We start from the raw sequence: 15,768 nt of genomic DNA, 5'->3' as shown, positions 1-15,768 counted from the left end.
ATGGAGGCGAACCAGGAGAAGGCTCCGGAGACTGCCACCGGCGGCGACGCCCCGAGGCCTGTGCGAGCGGTGTGCGTCTTCTGCGGCAGCCGGCCTGGCAACCGGCCGTCCTTCAGCGCCGCCGCCCTCGACCTCGGGAAGCAACTGGTGAGACACCAACCAAAATAGCTAGCTAGCCGTCAAGCTCTGCCCATGTGGTGCATGTCCCGCTGACATGCATGGTTCTCGACGGCGCACGCACGTACGCGTCCTTTTGCAGGTGGAGAGGCAGCTCGATCTCGTCTACGGCGGCGGCAGCGGCGGCCTGATGGGACTCGTGTCCAAGGCCGTCCACGACGGCGGCCGCCACGTCCTCGGGTAAAGTCCTGCAGTACGCTGCCTCTCACTCTCTGAGATACAGCTTCCATGGAGCTATAGCTTGCAGTTTTACCATGAATAATGGTCTGGCTGGCCGCTCCTGTGTGCAGGGTCATCCCTAGTGCTCTCCTGCCGGAAGAGGTAGTGCATGCGCGAATCTCTTCTGCCACCGTACACTAGACACATACATGTCCTGCTCTCCCTGCAGCATCTGCATGAACGAAATGCATCATATGCATGTGCTTGATTATTTTTACTTCTAGTATATATGAAACGTGTTTTTGAATATCTACTACGTGCGTACGAGCATTTCCTAGGTGTCAGGGGAGACGTTGGGAGAGGTGAAAGTGGTGAGGGACATGCATGAGCGCAAGTCAGAAATGGCAAAACACTCGGACGCCTTCATCGCCCTGCCAGGTCACAGACTGCCCCACTCATCTTAGCCACTATGGACTACTCGTGTGTGTGTTTGTGTTTCTTGGAAAATGTTGCTAAGCCAAACGTTTAAGGTCGACATGACATGATAATAACAAATCAAGAAAGAAGCTTAGTAGTAAACGGGTGAAGTTCTTGCGTTGCGGCTCATTTCTTGTGTGACGTACCTGCGTGCAGGCGGATATGGGACGATCGAAGAGCTGCTGGAGATCATAACGTGGGCGCAGCTGGGGATCCATAACAAACCTGTAAGCTTGTCGTATTTAACTGCAATTCTGCATTATTCCTACATTAATGTATGTGCCGGGGCCAGTGATTGGTTAGCCAGATACTAGTTGTGTGTACATATATGTGTACGTAGGCCCTCGTGCCTGCCCTAATCCTCACGCCGTTCCTAGCTAGCTCAGCGAAAGCGATGTGTAACTAACCAATGGCAACTTACGTACGGTTGTTGGTGATGTCTCGTTGCATTAGGTGGGCCTGCTCAACGTGGACGGCTACTACAACAGCCTGCTTTCGCTGTTCGACAAGGGCGTCGAGGAGGGCTTCATCGACGACGCCGCGCGCAACATCTTCGTCCTCGCCGACAACGCCGCCGACCTGCTCACCAAGCTTACGGCCGCGGCGGTGGCGGCCCACGCTGACGACGGCGGCGGCGAGGACCGCAACGGCACGGCGGCCGCCGGCGCCAAGAGGAAAAGAGGCTAGCTGACTAGCGAGCACCGAGCAGCAGGTCCCTGCCCGTCGTCGTGTAGCTTCGTCTTCGTCAAGATCTATTAGCTCTCAAATAATCTGCTTCTTCATGCATGTAATATCGAGCGTGCCCTAACCCTAATAATATTCCGTGGCTAGCACAAAGTATGCATGCTTCAATGCTCCGTAATTAAGCACAAGTGTACAAGTGTACGGGTGTTGGAGTTGTACCTTACAGCGCAGCGGGTCGTACCATCGCGTTGTACTCTTCCCACCCACTATTTTATGTTTTCTGACTACGATATTAATGTGCACAGTCACGTCAGCAGCACACAGCGCACTCGTTTCGTAGTACCACGTACACCTAGTACAGCATGCATCAGTTCTGCCTGGCGGCGGTGCAGCTGCGGCTTCAGGCCTCTCCAACGCGCGGCGGCTGTGGCTTCTCTGGCGGCGGCTTGGCGGCGTGGCGCGGCGGAGCTCCGGCGAGGATTCGGCGGTGGGCTGGAGGGCTAGGCACCGTCCAGTGGTGCTGCCTCCGCGGCGGTTGCGGCTTGGGGCCCTGGACCCCGATCCGATCTGGATCTGGTGGTGCCGGGGTCTGGGCCATGACGGCTGGCGAGGCATGGGATTCGTCGGGGCTTGTCGGCCTCTAGGCACCATGGGGGTGCCGGCGGCGACGTGTGCCCGGCGTGGTGAGACTGCTGGACTGGTGGTCATCTTCTTCCCGAGATGGCCGACCAGAGGCTTGGTGATCAGATCTCATGATCCATCATCTTGTCCCGGCTGCGAGTAGGGGATACATAGTTGCCGGTGAAAACCGAGCCGACGGCAGGCGATGGCGGCGTTCTCGCCGTTACCTTGATGAAGGCATCGTCGTGTAACTATTGTCGACCCACTCGTGCTGCTCCGGGGGAAACCCTAGGATCTGGTGTTCCAGATCGGACGATGGCGGCAGTGCAGTGTCGTTTCTTTCTTTGGAGCATCGTTTGCGGAGCAGCGCTGGAGGTCAGAGGCAGGAGGTGGAGCGGCTTCGTCTTGCACGGAGCTTCGGGGGTGATGTCAAGTCATGCCTGACCGACAGGTGCTACGCTTTGTCATGCCTGGTCGGCAGGTGCTACGCACGATAGATCTTCCAAGGACTTCAAGCTGTGTCGGCTGGTGATACCTGGCAGCATGGCGCTGAGGTGTATCAGTGGCGACCGCGACGTGCTCAGCTATTTGCGCGCAGGGAGGAGGTGACGTTTGGCGCCGTGGTGGCGTCGACGATTGCTGGACCGAGCAAGGTTGATGCATCAGTATAGTTCTGAAGATGGAGCGGTGGCAGTTGGCGGCGGCGGCATCTGAGTGCACGCCGGACCGGTGAGACCCATGCCCGGCAGGCGTCCTGGATGGGTTCTCAGGTCTTTAGATGTTAGGTTTGGCTGCGATGTCTGTTTGGTTTTAGGCCCAGGCTATCTGCGCCCCTTCATCAGCTGGATAGAGGTGCTTAGACGGCGGCTTTAATCTTACTGTTGTATCACTTTGTAAGGTCTTGTGAGAATAATTAATAAAGTGGCCGTATGCATCGCCCAGATGCAGAGGCCGGGGGTCATCCTCCTTTTCTAAAAAAACCTAATACAGCATGCCGTGCAGCTGGCAAAATGAAAACAAAAGATAGGCGCGAACCCTCTCACATGGACCCACAAGCTTCTGAGCATCTACAACCATGGTTGCGTAATCCGGTGCCCTACACGTACGTTGGGGCCCATGCAGAGGTAGATCATGGCAACGTAGAAATATAGAGCACAATCGGGCACAGATCAACATAGCACCCAGAAGACATATATAGTTCAACATTCCACACAAAAGGCACAGTTCACGTCGGGCATAGTTCTTAGCCGGATATATTACTAGATACTCCCTCCATCCGAAAATACTTGTCATCAAAATGGACGAAAAGGGATGTATCTAGAACTAAAATACATCTAGATACATCCCCTTTTATTCATTTTGATGACAAGTATTTCCGGACGGAGGGAGTACAACATAGGACACAGTTCATCACACCCAAAAGAGATAGTTAGCCGGATATATTACTAGATACAAACTAATTTAATTAGCTAGAGGAGGTGAGGATGCGAAAATCACCATTTCTTAGCCGGCCCCCTAGCCTTGATGTCACCGGAGCGGCGGTACATCTCTTTCGTGTAGGCGTCCGCAACGGGAGGATCATCGCCATCCTTGTCCGTGCTGGTGGTGCCGCTGTCCGACGCCGAGTAGATGTAGCCGGAGAAGCGGCGGATGGCGCGAGCTTGCTCCTTCGTGTGGCATGCCGACTTGGCCTTGACGGTCTCCTTCTCCCTCGCGAGGGGCTCCGACGCCTTGATCCTGAGCCGGAGTGCCTTCGCATTCTTGCGCCGGAGGCACGAATCATCCGTCGCTAAGGTAAGCAAACAACGCATAACCTCATGGAGGAGCTGCTCCTCCGGGTCAGACAGGACGGAGCGGGCGTGTCGGCGGGAAAGGCCGGCCTCTGCCCCCCTCTGCGCGGCCCACTGCCGCTCACGGTGGGCGACCTTTCACCTTCGACTCCGCCATCCACATCCTTTCAGTATCCAAGGGCACATGCACCTAACACTGCCCAGGAGTAGCTGGCGCCGGAGGGAAAGGGGAGAGGGCAGTCCTGCTATGGATCAGGAGCAGTGCGGAGCAGGACGGGCGAGCATGTTAGGTCACATAGCCGCTGCGAGACCGGGAGGAGCTGGCGGAGGACGGCGCCGGCTCGAGCTTCCTCAAGTGTCTAGTCGAGACCTCTCGATTGCGATGCGGAGCACGAGCTCCTCACTATCTGGCGCGTTGCTGCCAGGGCCAGAGTCCTCCATCACGAGGACGTCCCAGTCCATGGGATTAGACTCGTTGTCGGAGTCATCGTCGGACCCGACCTTGGTACTGGTAAAGGGGACGGGAGAGATTAGGGAGAGGAAGGGGAGCAGAGAGGGTGAGAGGACTGGGAGGAGTGGGGTTTGACTAAGGTTCTCAGGCCAGATGGGGGTTTTGTGGGGACAGTGGTGGGGGTGGCATGGGCTATAGAGGGCCTGTCCGACGTGGCGGCGGTGTCCGGGCCTCCGCATATCCACCCCACATATGGGCTGGACACGTGGATCATCGGACAATACTGGCGTTTGGGCTGGTTGTGGGAACCCGGTTGGGTGCTAATTTTTGGCCCTGACACTGGTCGGACAGCAGGCCCGGGCGTTTGGGGAGGATATAGGCCGCCCAGTTGTAGATGCTCTCATTGGGCTTCACCAATTTTGAAGGTAAGGACTAAAGAAGCTCGTTAAGTTGGGGCTACTGTGTTATCATCGTACTCTACCACATCTAGAAAGGAGAAATTTTATGAACTTTCTAGAACTTTGAAGGTATCTTTAAAGGAAATCGACGGGTTCCCATTGTTGCAAAATAAAAATAAACCACCTTCCCCCACCCAATTTGATTTTGAGTGTTGATAACACATATCCTACAATATTCAATCCAAATTTTTTCAACACATAAAATCCAAAAAAGGCAAATCCATAGGTAAACGGTAATGTTATCGAGGCAATGTTCCCTTGGGAGGAGGTTCCAGGGAACACCCCCCACAGCCGTCTGATCAAAACCACACAGTGGCAGTTTTTTGTTTTTTTCTTTAAAAAACAATCATCCTTTTCTGAATAAAATGCCATCCCTGTACAACTAAAACTGACAGGGAAAATGTTCGCAAATGCTATCCCTTCTTGGGAAACGTTCGCCAGCTATTGGGGTCTTATGTAAATGGTGGTGTCTAACTTTTTTTATCTTTTGTGACACTATTCACATTGGTCTTTTTGTTTTCTGCGTGTAGATCTCTGAAATTGAATTTGAAATTTTTGTGGAATTGTAGACATATATCTTCTCGACATTCATAATTATTTGTAACTTCTTAGAGGTGCTACAGTGTGATGGTAACACCTAAGGTGTAGTGTCACTATTCCCACACACAAAAGAAGTGTGGCACCACTCGATAGTCACCCAAGCTAGTTGTTGATTTGTGTGGCTAGATAAGCTAGAGTAAGCTGTTTTGACGAAAGACATATACGATGTCCGGCTTTAAATTAATAAAGCCCTAACACAAACATGTTTAGTTGTACATCTGGTATCAACATCATCAACTTGAAATAACATCAGAAAACAAATCACGGAGAGCGAGTTCCAACACAACTGAAATAAAGATTAAGTCTGGGATCCTCTCAGTGGTCTTTAATTTGGATGAGCTTGGAGTCCTAAGCATCACCATCATTGTCTCCGGCATGCTCTTGCCGCTTATATTCGGGTATAACTTCTAAAGTTGTGAATATATGAGCATTATTAATGGTAAGTTCACTTCCAAAACTTAAGAGCACCAAATTATATCTTGTCAAGCCCGTTCACAAGATACAACATACATATTACAAAAGGCGCTAAAGAATGGCGAAAAGGTCTACCAAATTGAGAAGATTTTCATCATAGATTACAAGTTCCTTGACATAGCCCCACAAGATTTCAGCTAATGTGCTGGAAAACAAGATGTGGCTCACATCCTCGTCCACTTTAGCCAAAGAAAATCGCCATTAGCACCCCCTATCATTTCATAATTTGGTCACTAGCAAGGATGCATGTTCAGATAAGTTGAACTAAATTCATGTTAAACAATCAGAGCTGGTAATTTTTGGGAAGCACTGAAGCTAGACAACTAGTGGAAAATGGCTTACCTTTGCTTTTCGGACAATTTGTGGAGTTGTAGCTAGTGGTCCTATCTATACATACCAGCACATATGTATCAACAAATTTGGGGTAAAGCTTTCAAGTCATCTTTCTAAATTGTGAAAATGGGCCCAATGCTCTTGCAAATCCGGCTAGCCATAAATAATATATACCCTTGCGGGTGTTCAAAATACCATCATGTAGCTTTGCATCAATTATATTAGTAAATGAGCTACAAAAGGACCATTTCATCCTACTTTCAAATACTGTTAAACTCGAGTACGTGAGTTTAGATATTTTATAATGTTATATGGAGAATTTCCATGGGTACATAAGTGCATAAATTACTAACTACAAACTTTTCATTTAAATATAATGCATTAGTAGTAAAAGAAATAGTGCATTCAAATTTATTAGTGCGTCAACAAGTTCCATTAAACTATAACTATAAAACAAATGTGCAAAAATACTTGAATTTATGTGATGCACCCTATGTGAAAATGAGACAAGAGGAGGTAGGAAAGAATAGGCAATACTCCCTAAGCTAACTGAAATCAAGTGTTGTTCGTCATGTCAAACTTTCTCAACAATGATTTCTATACTGAGTTTCATGCACCCCGTAAGGTCTGTTGGGGAAATCACACGTTGTAATTTACCACTTTTGGATGGTCCTAAGTCGTGTGGTCATTGGTTGTTGCTTTTGTCGAGTAACATTGGAAGGGATAACTAAATCCAATTGTCATGTGGCAATACCTTTAAGGGACGAGGCCGAAAGGGAAGGCGGAAGAGAGACGGCGATTATCTGCAAATTTGTAATTATATACTCCCTCTGTTCCTAAATGTAAGTCTTTGTAGAGATTTCACTGTAAACCGCATACGGATGTATATAGATGCATTTTAATTATTATTTTCGGGGAAAACTTTCAATATATTCATCTTTAATCATGATAGTACAACGAACACTGAAAATAATAAAAGTTTAGATTCATTCATTTTGCTCCGTATGTAGTCCACTTAGTGGAATCTCTACAAAGACTTATATTTAGGAACGGAGGGAGTACAATATAAAATGCTATGACTATTAATGACGTCGGAATAGAGATGATGTACTACTCCCTCCGTCTAGGTGAGTAAGTCATCTTAGGTTGTGCACCGTGACCAAGGAGGAAGGGAAAACGAGAGTACTTAATATTTATTTGCTAATTAATAGCATTGGATGCAATGAACTAACCACTGCATGTCGTGTTTGGTAGTCTCAAGTCATTAAAACCATGCACATCCCACAACTCTTATTGGTTGATATGTCAAGAAACAAGAAACGAGATAGAATTTAATGCACCGCGCCTAAGTGTTTTGGGAATATTTGATTTTCGTAAGATGACTTACACACCTAGACGGAGGGAGTATGATGTTTTGATTGGTAATTATGGTGAAACGCAGCCCGCCCTGAAATTCAAAGAGGAGAGGGGTGGGTGGATTAGTGAGGGGAGAAGGGCCACTCCAGTAACTCCGGTAATATCGCTAGTAAAGCCTAGCATTTTTTTCTTCGTTATACTCCCTGTGTATTGAAATTCAGAAAAAAAAACATTCATGATACAAAATCAATATCATTGTATGTCAATGCATTTGAACTGGAAGAAAAAGAAGCATGTTCCACAAAAACAAAAGCATGATTCATATATGTACTAGAGGCCAAGGAGGAGGTCGAAACGTTTGCCATAAAAAGGTGGTGAGCAAAACGGGGGTAGAGGCGACGAAAAGCCACAGGCCCACGGCAGCGCCCGTTGGATCTTCCGATCCGACCGCGCGCGGCGCCCCCCACCCCGGCTGGCTGGGTCGCCCTGCCCTGCCCGGCGGCAAGTGGCTGCCACAAATTAACCACGCCCCTGGCTCTGCCCCCGCTGCTGGCTGCTGTTGCCTGCTGCCGTCCGTCCCCCCTCCCCCTGCGCCTGCGTGCGTGTCTCCTCCATTGGCCGCTTGCCTGCGCGGGGGCCGGCGCCAGCCATGTACACTGGCACACGCATGGCCCGGCTTGCCGCACCGAGACAGCCCAGCAGCGGCAGGAGAGGGACCTGGCCGATCGATCGTCCAGTGCGCGCGCGCGCGCGCGAGTGGGTCAATTATTGGGGCCGGTCGACTCGAGCAGGGTGCGCGCTACACGCCGGCCCGGCGCGAGCCTCCCGTCGTCCCGGCCGAGTGGACTGCCGGCGCGCGCGCCCGCGTTGCTACGCCTGTGCCGTGGGCGCGCACTGTGCGGCGCGCATGCATGCTCTGGTGGCGAGCGGGACGCGTGCATGCGCACGCGCCGGCCGCCGTACCCTGCGCCTCCACTACTGGGCGGAGCGAGTGGCATACGCTTTGCGCACGCGCCGGCCGGATGAGCCGTACCCGTACGTACCTCGCCGGTGGGCAACAGGCAGTCGACCGACGCGACGCGCCTTGTCTCCTTGCGTGGATCGGCGTCGATTATAGGTGGCGAGGCCAGGAAGAGGACAGGGTTCTTGCTGCTGCCAGTACGGTGCGTACTGCCCTAGTACGTACGCCCGCACGATGCTGTGGTAATAATGCCGGGGATGGGTCAGGAACGCTCGCATGTATGTACTGCGCTGGTGTTACGAGGTGGCAGGTTAAATTGCTCTGTTGGATGCAGATAAGGTTCTGCCGACAAGTCGCTGTGAAAACACGGCACAACTAAAGTACGTGTCCCATTATTGCCACGCAAAGAATTTGCATTCCACGAGCGTTATGAAACTTGTTCAATATACTAGAAGGATGCCCTAAGGCTAACTCCACCGCGTGACCCCGTCTTGTCCGGCCCGCGGCCCCGTCCATCTGGGGTAAAACGGACAAGCCAAACGTACATCAACACAGGTGTGCCTAACTGAAGTATGTGTCTCATTATTGCCACGCAAAGAATTTGCATTCCACGAGCGTCGAGGGTTTTCATTATTGCCACGCAAAAAATTTACAGTTCTAAGTAATCTGTCCAACAACAACAAATATCCTAACTTAGAAACACGTAATCTAAGCAATCGTACACTCTTAAAAAGATGGATGGTAAAAGAGTAAGGTCTAGCAGTACACGTGAAGTAATTACCCGCTCTAGAAACCATTGGAGATATGAGCTGAGAATTCCCGAAACAAAAAAATGTGACATCCAGTCTCCAAGATCGGCCCGAATCAATTGAGCATAAGCCAGTATGAACAACACTTGTACAAATTTTTGACTGAGATGAAATTAGCACAATCTAATCCTGTAGTGGAAAGAATCATATATGAATGGGAAAAAAATAAAGATTATAGGGGAACCTAGCAGATCACCACGTTGATGGATGTTTTGTCGCGGGATCGAAAATGGTAAGGGAGGAAGCATGTATACACGGCAGCTGAAGGATGGGAAAACAAAGAGGCAGACATCCATTAATCAACGCCAGCGAGAGGCGGACATCATCCAACATGAATGCCTGAAGAGAATCTGAAGAGTAATTGTTTGCCTTCAATTCCCGGCGGAGCAGTTTCGCTCGACGAACACACGAACAGCGAGACGAGATTGGCATGAACGTGCATTGGTGTGCGGTCCGGAGGACCGAATCATTCCAATCCTGCAGAGCCGCACGCCGTATCGCCTCGGCTAGGTCGCCATCTTCGCTGACATCTCTAGCGCCTCCTGTTAGCTCGCATTCAGAGAAACAACAGAGATGAGGATGGGTTTGACTGAAAGATGGAGCACTGGGTTCTGAAATTTTTCTCTACAAAATTTGTGTACCTGTGTGCCAACCTACCTCTTGTTTTCTAAATCGACCTTGTTGCCTACTAACACCATCACCAAACCTGGGTTCCCTGTTTGGACATGTGCATATAAGCACTGACATACAGGTGAGTTCCACCGACAAAAGGCAGAGTGTTCTTTGGATCCAACTGAAGCAGTCCGACAAGATGGAACTACAGAAACATGTTCAGTCATACCTAGTCTCTGAAGCTCGTCAACCCACCTCTTCCTTGCTCGGATGTAAGAGTCCTGACGCCCACACAGGAAACATCAAACAGATTAACGTGAACAGAAAGCAGGTGATCAACTCATCCGGCACATGTTCAGGGAAGATCACTAAACGAAGTACCGAGGAGAAGAGAAGATCTCCCTCACCGTGCTAGTGATGTCGTAGATGACTATGGTAGCGGCGGCGCCGGGGAACATGGGGGCGAGGCTGTGGTAGCGCTACTCGCCGGCAGTGTCCCAGATGTCGAACCCTCGCTCGCGTACTGGACAGCATCGGTTGGACCCGGATCCCGTTCCTCCGGTTGATCCCAGCGCACGCATCGACTTCCTCGATCCCGCACCTCTGGTGGATCCAATGGAGCGACGCACACCGGCTGCTCCTCTGTCGCTCCAGCTCCTACGCCTCGCAAGCCCAAGAGACCTCATTTTAGCGCTGGAATGGGCTGGTGGCTGGCGGACGGCCCAATGCACGAGAGGCGTCCGTTTCGGCCCGTGGAGCAGCAACCCACAGGACATCTGGGCCACATTGCGAAACAGATTGCCTTTTTCCCCTTAAATCCGACGGCCACGAACTCCCGGATCAATAAAACGGACGGCCGACAACACAAATTGCTGTGAGAGCAGGGATTAGGTGCGGTTATACTGTCCTTAATTGCCTGGGTTGTAGTTGTTGGGTACCAAAGATCAAGTGTTTGCAATAAGCTGTTATTTTCGCCTTGGTAGAGAATCTAGGTAACAATCCATAGAGATAACACCACTAGCCCCCGTCAAGCAACACTGCAATACAAATAAGAACCCACTTGTGCTACCAACGTTTATATTGAGATGTGGTGGTGCCAAGACATGAATAGTGTGTAGTCAAATGTAGGTGTTTAAATATATATTTTGCATGATTTCTACTTCTTATATGATATTTTTGCCAAAAAAGTGTGTTGTCAGTTGACTACACGGCTTGTGCGTGACTTCGCCACTTGCAGTGAGGTTGTCAGTCTCACTGGTCTTACTAGTTGCAACAAGCCATTCACAACGTTTTTATCTCTTGAACCATGCGTCTAAATTCTGAACCGTTTTCGCCGTTAGATTTCTCGCGTCAAGTTTATTAAGTAGATCGCATGTTAATAGGTTTTGAAGAAGTTTTTTTGCACGAAAACCCTAGAAGAACAGAAGAAGAAGAAAAACAGAGCCAGAAGCATGTTTTTTTTTTCAAAAAACAATTCCTCCAAAACCTAGGGAAACCGAGAAAACAGAAAAGTCAAGTGAAAACTCCTAAAAGATATCTAAAACCCGAAACCAGATACAAAAATAAAATAAAAACAAAATCTTGAGAAGCGTCCAGCACGCGACACATGACGACGGTTGGACGCGGCACTTAAGCTCTCTCAGGACACGAAAATGACTCTTGCGGGGCTCTCGCAAGGGATACCCCTTAGTGACTCCTATAAGCGAGATATAGGGCGCCCGCATTAAGTGCGCCGACTATCTCTCACGTCGAGTCTACAGTAAAGGGCCGGCCGGCCGGTTAGCGCAATAAAAGAAAATAAAGGAGAGGGGAAAAAGAAAGCGTGGATCCAAGATCTCTCGGTTGCTTCGTTGCGCTGCTACCAGTAAGCCATCGCCAAGCTCTTGTCAGGACTATAGTACGCGAGCTTAGTGAAGTCAAAATACCGGATATAGTACTCCCTCCGTCCGGAATTACTTGTCATCAAAATGGATGAAAATGAATGTATCTAGAACTAAAATACATATAAATACATCCATTTCAATGACAAGTATTTCCGGACGGAGGGAGTACAATACTTTTCAGGTTTTTGTTTTTTGTGGTTTTCACCGACTTTTCTTTGTTTCTTTCTCCATTTCATAGGTTCAGCTAATACATGTACATTTGGAGTTCCAAAGAGACGCAACGCTGCACCGGAAGAAGTCTGAAAGTTTCGAGACAGTCTTCCTGCTTGTGCACGAGAAGCACACCGACACTGAAGGATGCTGAGACCAGTTCTGTTCTCTGCACATCGAGGTTCAGCCCTGCACCGCCCATAATTTGTTACACTACCTAATACAGTAATTTTCAAAAGCGAACCAAATCCCACTCTACCGCAGTACGTACAAACAAGCGCTATCGATCCCGAGTCAATCATCAATCTTACACGCGCCCCGCAGAGGACGCAGCACAGCCTAGTTCACACAAGGACAACGACAGGGGTGACAGAATGCGAAAGCCAAGAATGAATTGCCTGGAGACAGCAGCAGACCCTGCCCGACCCACGGGAACCGGACGCCATGACGGACGGAGATCCGCCCTCAGGGCGCCGTACGCCGGCGGGCAGAAGAAGAAGCCGCTGTTCTAGGTTGCATCAAGGTGCCACTTCACGCCTGACGGAGGTGCAGGTCCGGCGGCACCCGGAGGTACTCGGAGCTCTGCTCGCCCTTGCTCGCCTCGGTTCTGCCGCCGTTCTCGTCCTTCTTCGTGTTCAGGAACCGGCCGCCGGTGCCCCTCGCCCGCCGCATCGCGTGCTGGTGCCGGGACTCGTGGAGGTAAGGCTGCATGCACGCACCATCAGAGATCAGACGCAGAGCTTATACTAAACTATAGAACACGAAGGGTCGAATTTACTGAGGAAGACGGAGCGAGCAGGAACAGGAGAATGCATCGCAAACCTTCCTGGCCTTGATCGCCTTCCTCTCGAGCTCGGCCTTGGCGCGCGACTGCCTGCGTCTGAGAATGCCGTGGTACTGCTTGGCGTTCACGTACACGGGCTCCTCCGACACTTCCAGGGGCAGCGGCATGCGAGGGTGCGTCAGTCCGGGTAGCTGGAAGTGAGTCTGTGAGAGCCACAAGAGACGCAGACAGTTGAGAAACGCAGCCAATTCAGGCATATGATATGAGATGGTTTCTGGTGCTTAAACTGGCACGGAAACATACCACTGCGTGAACTTCGTAGGGGCCGACCATGCCTGTGTAGTAAGCGTCTGGGTACGGGTACGCTGCCGAGGCCTGCACAATGCCAACCAACATGTCCTTCAGATAAAGAATCGCGCTGCCAGACGGTGCACATATGTGTTGCAAACATCAACGGAAAACATAGAGGCAGGGAAGGGAAAGAGTTCGTACGATCGGTTGGTTTAGTTCCAGCTGTGAGTATGGTGGTAAATAGTCTGACGCCAAAGCGGGCATCCGGGATGTGGCATGCTGCTTCTCTTCATCAAAGCTTCCGTCTGGCATTGGAAGAAGAACATCAAGGAAGCAAATCTCAGGTGTGTAAATTGCAGACAAGCTTGTTTCCACTTATGACAAGAGTTATTCAGGTGCATAAGTTACTCAAGATATTTACTCTCCATTCTGGTTTACTCCTACATAGTTATCACATGGTTCACATATTCTAGTTTACATAGTTATTACATACTCTAGCTTACAAGATCAAGATAGGACATGAGTTTCATCACCATTTTGCTGAAGCCACTCTACTCCCAAGATCAAAGATTTTATCGGAAGAAAACAGTACATAGGACAGGAGTAAATAAATCAAGTAGCAGTACAAGTAGTAGACAGGTCAACAAACCTTTTGGTTCCCCTGATCTCGGTGAGTCGTCGTCGCTGCTCTCGGCCCGCGCGTCGTCGTCGTCGACCGTCTTCTTCCCCTGCGTCGTCGCGCCCTTGGCCGCGCCGCCGCCCAGCGGGTTGCTCGACAGGCTGATCCCCGCCCCGCTTGCCGGCGCCACGACGGCCCCGAACCCTGTCCCCGTCCACCACGGCTGCATCGGCATGCCGGACGGCAGCCCTCTCGGCTCCACCAGGTTGCTCTCTCCCGGCCGCGATCCCATGCCACTCATCACAGCTTCTTCCTGTTTTTGAGCAGGAGCACCCAGAGAACATGCACGCACGGGGCACACAGGTCAACGAAGAAGAAGATGCGTTACAAACTTACTAGAGTTTATTCAAAAACCTCAACGTGGCCACGCGCCGGATCCTCGGAAGAACAGATGTGGGTATATATACATACTTACATACGGATCGTGATGATTAAGAAATCGGTGGAGTTGTACCGGGAAGCAAGCAATTACTACTACGTACTAGTGAACAGGAGAGCTCGCCCGGGACCAAGAAAGAAAGAAGGGATCGTACCAGCCAACGACTTTTCTCAAAGTAGCCTCCGGTGAGGTTCACGGCACAGTAGTCGTACTGTGCTACTGGATTACAATCCATTGACAGGTTGACACGCACGAACTTGAATCAATCAATGGAACACACAGCAGAAGAGTAAAAAGAGGAGATGTTCTGGCTAGAGTAGAACTGTAGATACGTCCCAGCTGGACGGGTGCAACTGAGCCGAGGAGAAGAGACGGGAAATTCTCCGGCGCCCGCCGCTGCCGTTGGAGCAAAGCAGAGGCAGATACTATCGTCGCCTCGCCGGTCAACTTGGAGCCCTAATCTGCGGCGGCGCCGGCAACAGCAACCGTGACTTTCCTCCCCGACGCCGCGCAAGCGAGATCCCCGCACAACTCGCTCTCCACTCCCCCAACACAGCCCAGCCCAGCCCGGTGGAATTCGGATAAGCCTCTTGCTTGCTTGCCACTTATCCATAGAAGAAACCCGGCGGGCGGGCGGCCGCCACCCCGAAATGGAAACACCGGTCGCCCCGCATCGGAACCGAGGCGCGCGGAAAAGGGCAGGCAAACACCAATCAAAAGAAGCGACGAGACGAGAATAAAAAGGAAAGAAGGAGGGAAGGAAGGAAGGAAGCAGACGAGAGGAGGGGAGGAGGACTGACCACTGGGCGCGGAGGGAGTGAGGCGGCGGCTCCCGGCCAATAGGGGCGTCTCCTTCCTCTCTCCTCCTACCTCGTTCCGAGAATCCCGAGAGGCCGGCCGGCCGGCCAATCCGTGGCCACAGATGGATGACAGGGGCGGGCTCACTCCCTCTGGTCGGTCGTCTCCACACGCACGCAGGCAAGGCTGGCTCTAGCTAAGACGGGATTGGGCGAGGGATAATCGCGGTGGTTAACATGGCTGTTAGGGGGGTGTCCTGGTAAGGCCGATGGGTGGACGAGAGTGGAGACGTGTACCGGGGGAAAGGGAAAGGGATCGCCACCGCCACGCGGCCGGTGCGAGCAGCGGAGGTGACAGGTGAGAGCGACGGACAGACGAGGCAAGGTGGGTGGCGACGGACGGGAGGAGGAGATAATGCTAGACTAACACAAGGGGGTGGCAGGTTGATTAAATTACTAACTCGATTTATTTACCACGCCTGGGTCTCCGGTAGAGTACTAATTAAGCTTTTTTTAGGGAGTACTGTACTCCACTAATTAAGCTGGTGTGTTGTGTTAAATGCTTGGTCTCCTCCTGCGGTTGGTTATTAATAATTAATTAAAGTGTGCGCAGTGCTGCCAGGTGGCCCGGAATAGTGCTTCCGGGGGGTTAATGACCGTTTGGCCCATGCATAATATGCATCGCATATGCTGTCTCTCCTTTTCCTTCACATAAAAGAAAACAGATTGGTTCATTATACAGAAATGAAGAAATAAAACACCAAAAAACAAGGAGATGGCATC

The 15,768-nt window shown here is 50.8% G+C and overlaps 2 protein-coding genes across 4 annotated transcripts; one reads left to right on the top strand and one right to left on the bottom strand.

Moving 5' to 3' along the window:
• On the top strand, positions 1–1,789 carry LOC119294727 (probable cytokinin riboside 5'-monophosphate phosphoribohydrolase LOG4). The gene is made up of 6 exons (XM_037572977.1): positions 1–147; positions 260–357; positions 468–498; positions 675–774; positions 970–1,040; positions 1,267–1,789. Exons 1-6 carry the CDS (start codon positions 1–3, stop codon positions 1,498–1,500), a joined length of 681 nt encoding a protein of 226 aa, XP_037428874.1. The 3' UTR covers positions 1,501–1,789.
• A 10,356-nt stretch (positions 1,790–12,145) lies between these two features.
• Positions 12,146–15,348, bottom strand: LOC119294726 (nuclear transcription factor Y subunit A-7-like). Of its 3 annotated transcripts, XM_037572974.1 has the most exons (7): positions 14,542–14,980; positions 14,343–14,510; positions 13,780–14,062; positions 13,332–13,435; positions 13,143–13,214; positions 12,878–13,042; positions 12,146–12,760 (listed from the first exon to the last, which is right to left on the bottom strand). In XM_037572974.1, exons 2-7 carry the CDS (start codon positions 14,421–14,423, stop codon positions 12,587–12,589), a joined length of 879 nt encoding a protein of 292 aa, XP_037428871.1. In that variant the 5' UTR covers positions 14,424–14,510; positions 14,542–14,980; the 3' UTR covers positions 12,146–12,586. The 3 variants fall into 3 exon arrangements, with proteins under 3 accessions (XP_037428871.1, XP_037428873.1, XP_037428870.1); XM_037572976.1 differs by lacking the exons at positions 14,343–14,510; positions 14,542–14,980 and adding an exon at positions 14,989–15,348; XM_037572973.1 differs by having other exon boundaries at positions 14,343–14,980.
• Positions 15,349–15,768: the final 420 nt, after the last annotated feature.

The sequence above is a fragment of the Triticum dicoccoides genome, chromosome 4B, assembly GCF_002162155.2.
Source record: "Triticum dicoccoides isolate Atlit2015 ecotype Zavitan chromosome 4B, WEW_v2.0, whole genome shotgun sequence".
NCBI lineage: Eukaryota > Viridiplantae > Streptophyta > Magnoliopsida > Poales > Poaceae > Triticum > Triticum dicoccoides.
Note: the sequence above shows the minus strand (reverse complement) of the source record. Positions and strands in the feature narration are given on the sequence as shown.

What these genes read in the sequence shown, in the direction of transcription:
- LOC119294727 (XM_037572977.1), top strand. Translation starts at nt 1, where the DNA reads ATGGAGGCGAACCAGGAGAAGGCTCCGGAGACTGCCACCGGCGGCGAC. An exon ending in TCGACCTCGGGAAGCAACTG is followed by an intron (nt 148 to 259) that starts GTGAGACACCAA and finishes GTCCTTTTGCAG; the next exon opens with GTGGAGAGGCAGCTCGATCT. An exon ending in GGCGGCCGCCACGTCCTCGG is followed by an intron (nt 358 to 467) that starts GTAAAGTCCTGC and finishes TCCTGTGTGCAG; the next exon opens with GGTCATCCCTAGTGCTCTCC.
- LOC119294726 (XM_037572973.1), bottom strand. Translation starts at nt 14,423, where the DNA reads ATGGATTGTAATCCAGTAGCACAGTACGACTACTGTGCCGTGAACCTC. An exon ending in TGGAACTAAACCAACCGATC is followed by an intron (nt 13,215 to 13,331) that starts GTACGAACTCTT and finishes GGCATTGTGCAG; the next exon opens with GCCTCGGCAGCGTACCCGTA. An exon ending in CCTACGAAGTTCACGCAGTG is followed by an intron (nt 13,043 to 13,142) that starts GTATGTTTCCGT and finishes TGGCTCTCACAG; the next exon opens with ACTCACTTCCAGCTACCCGG.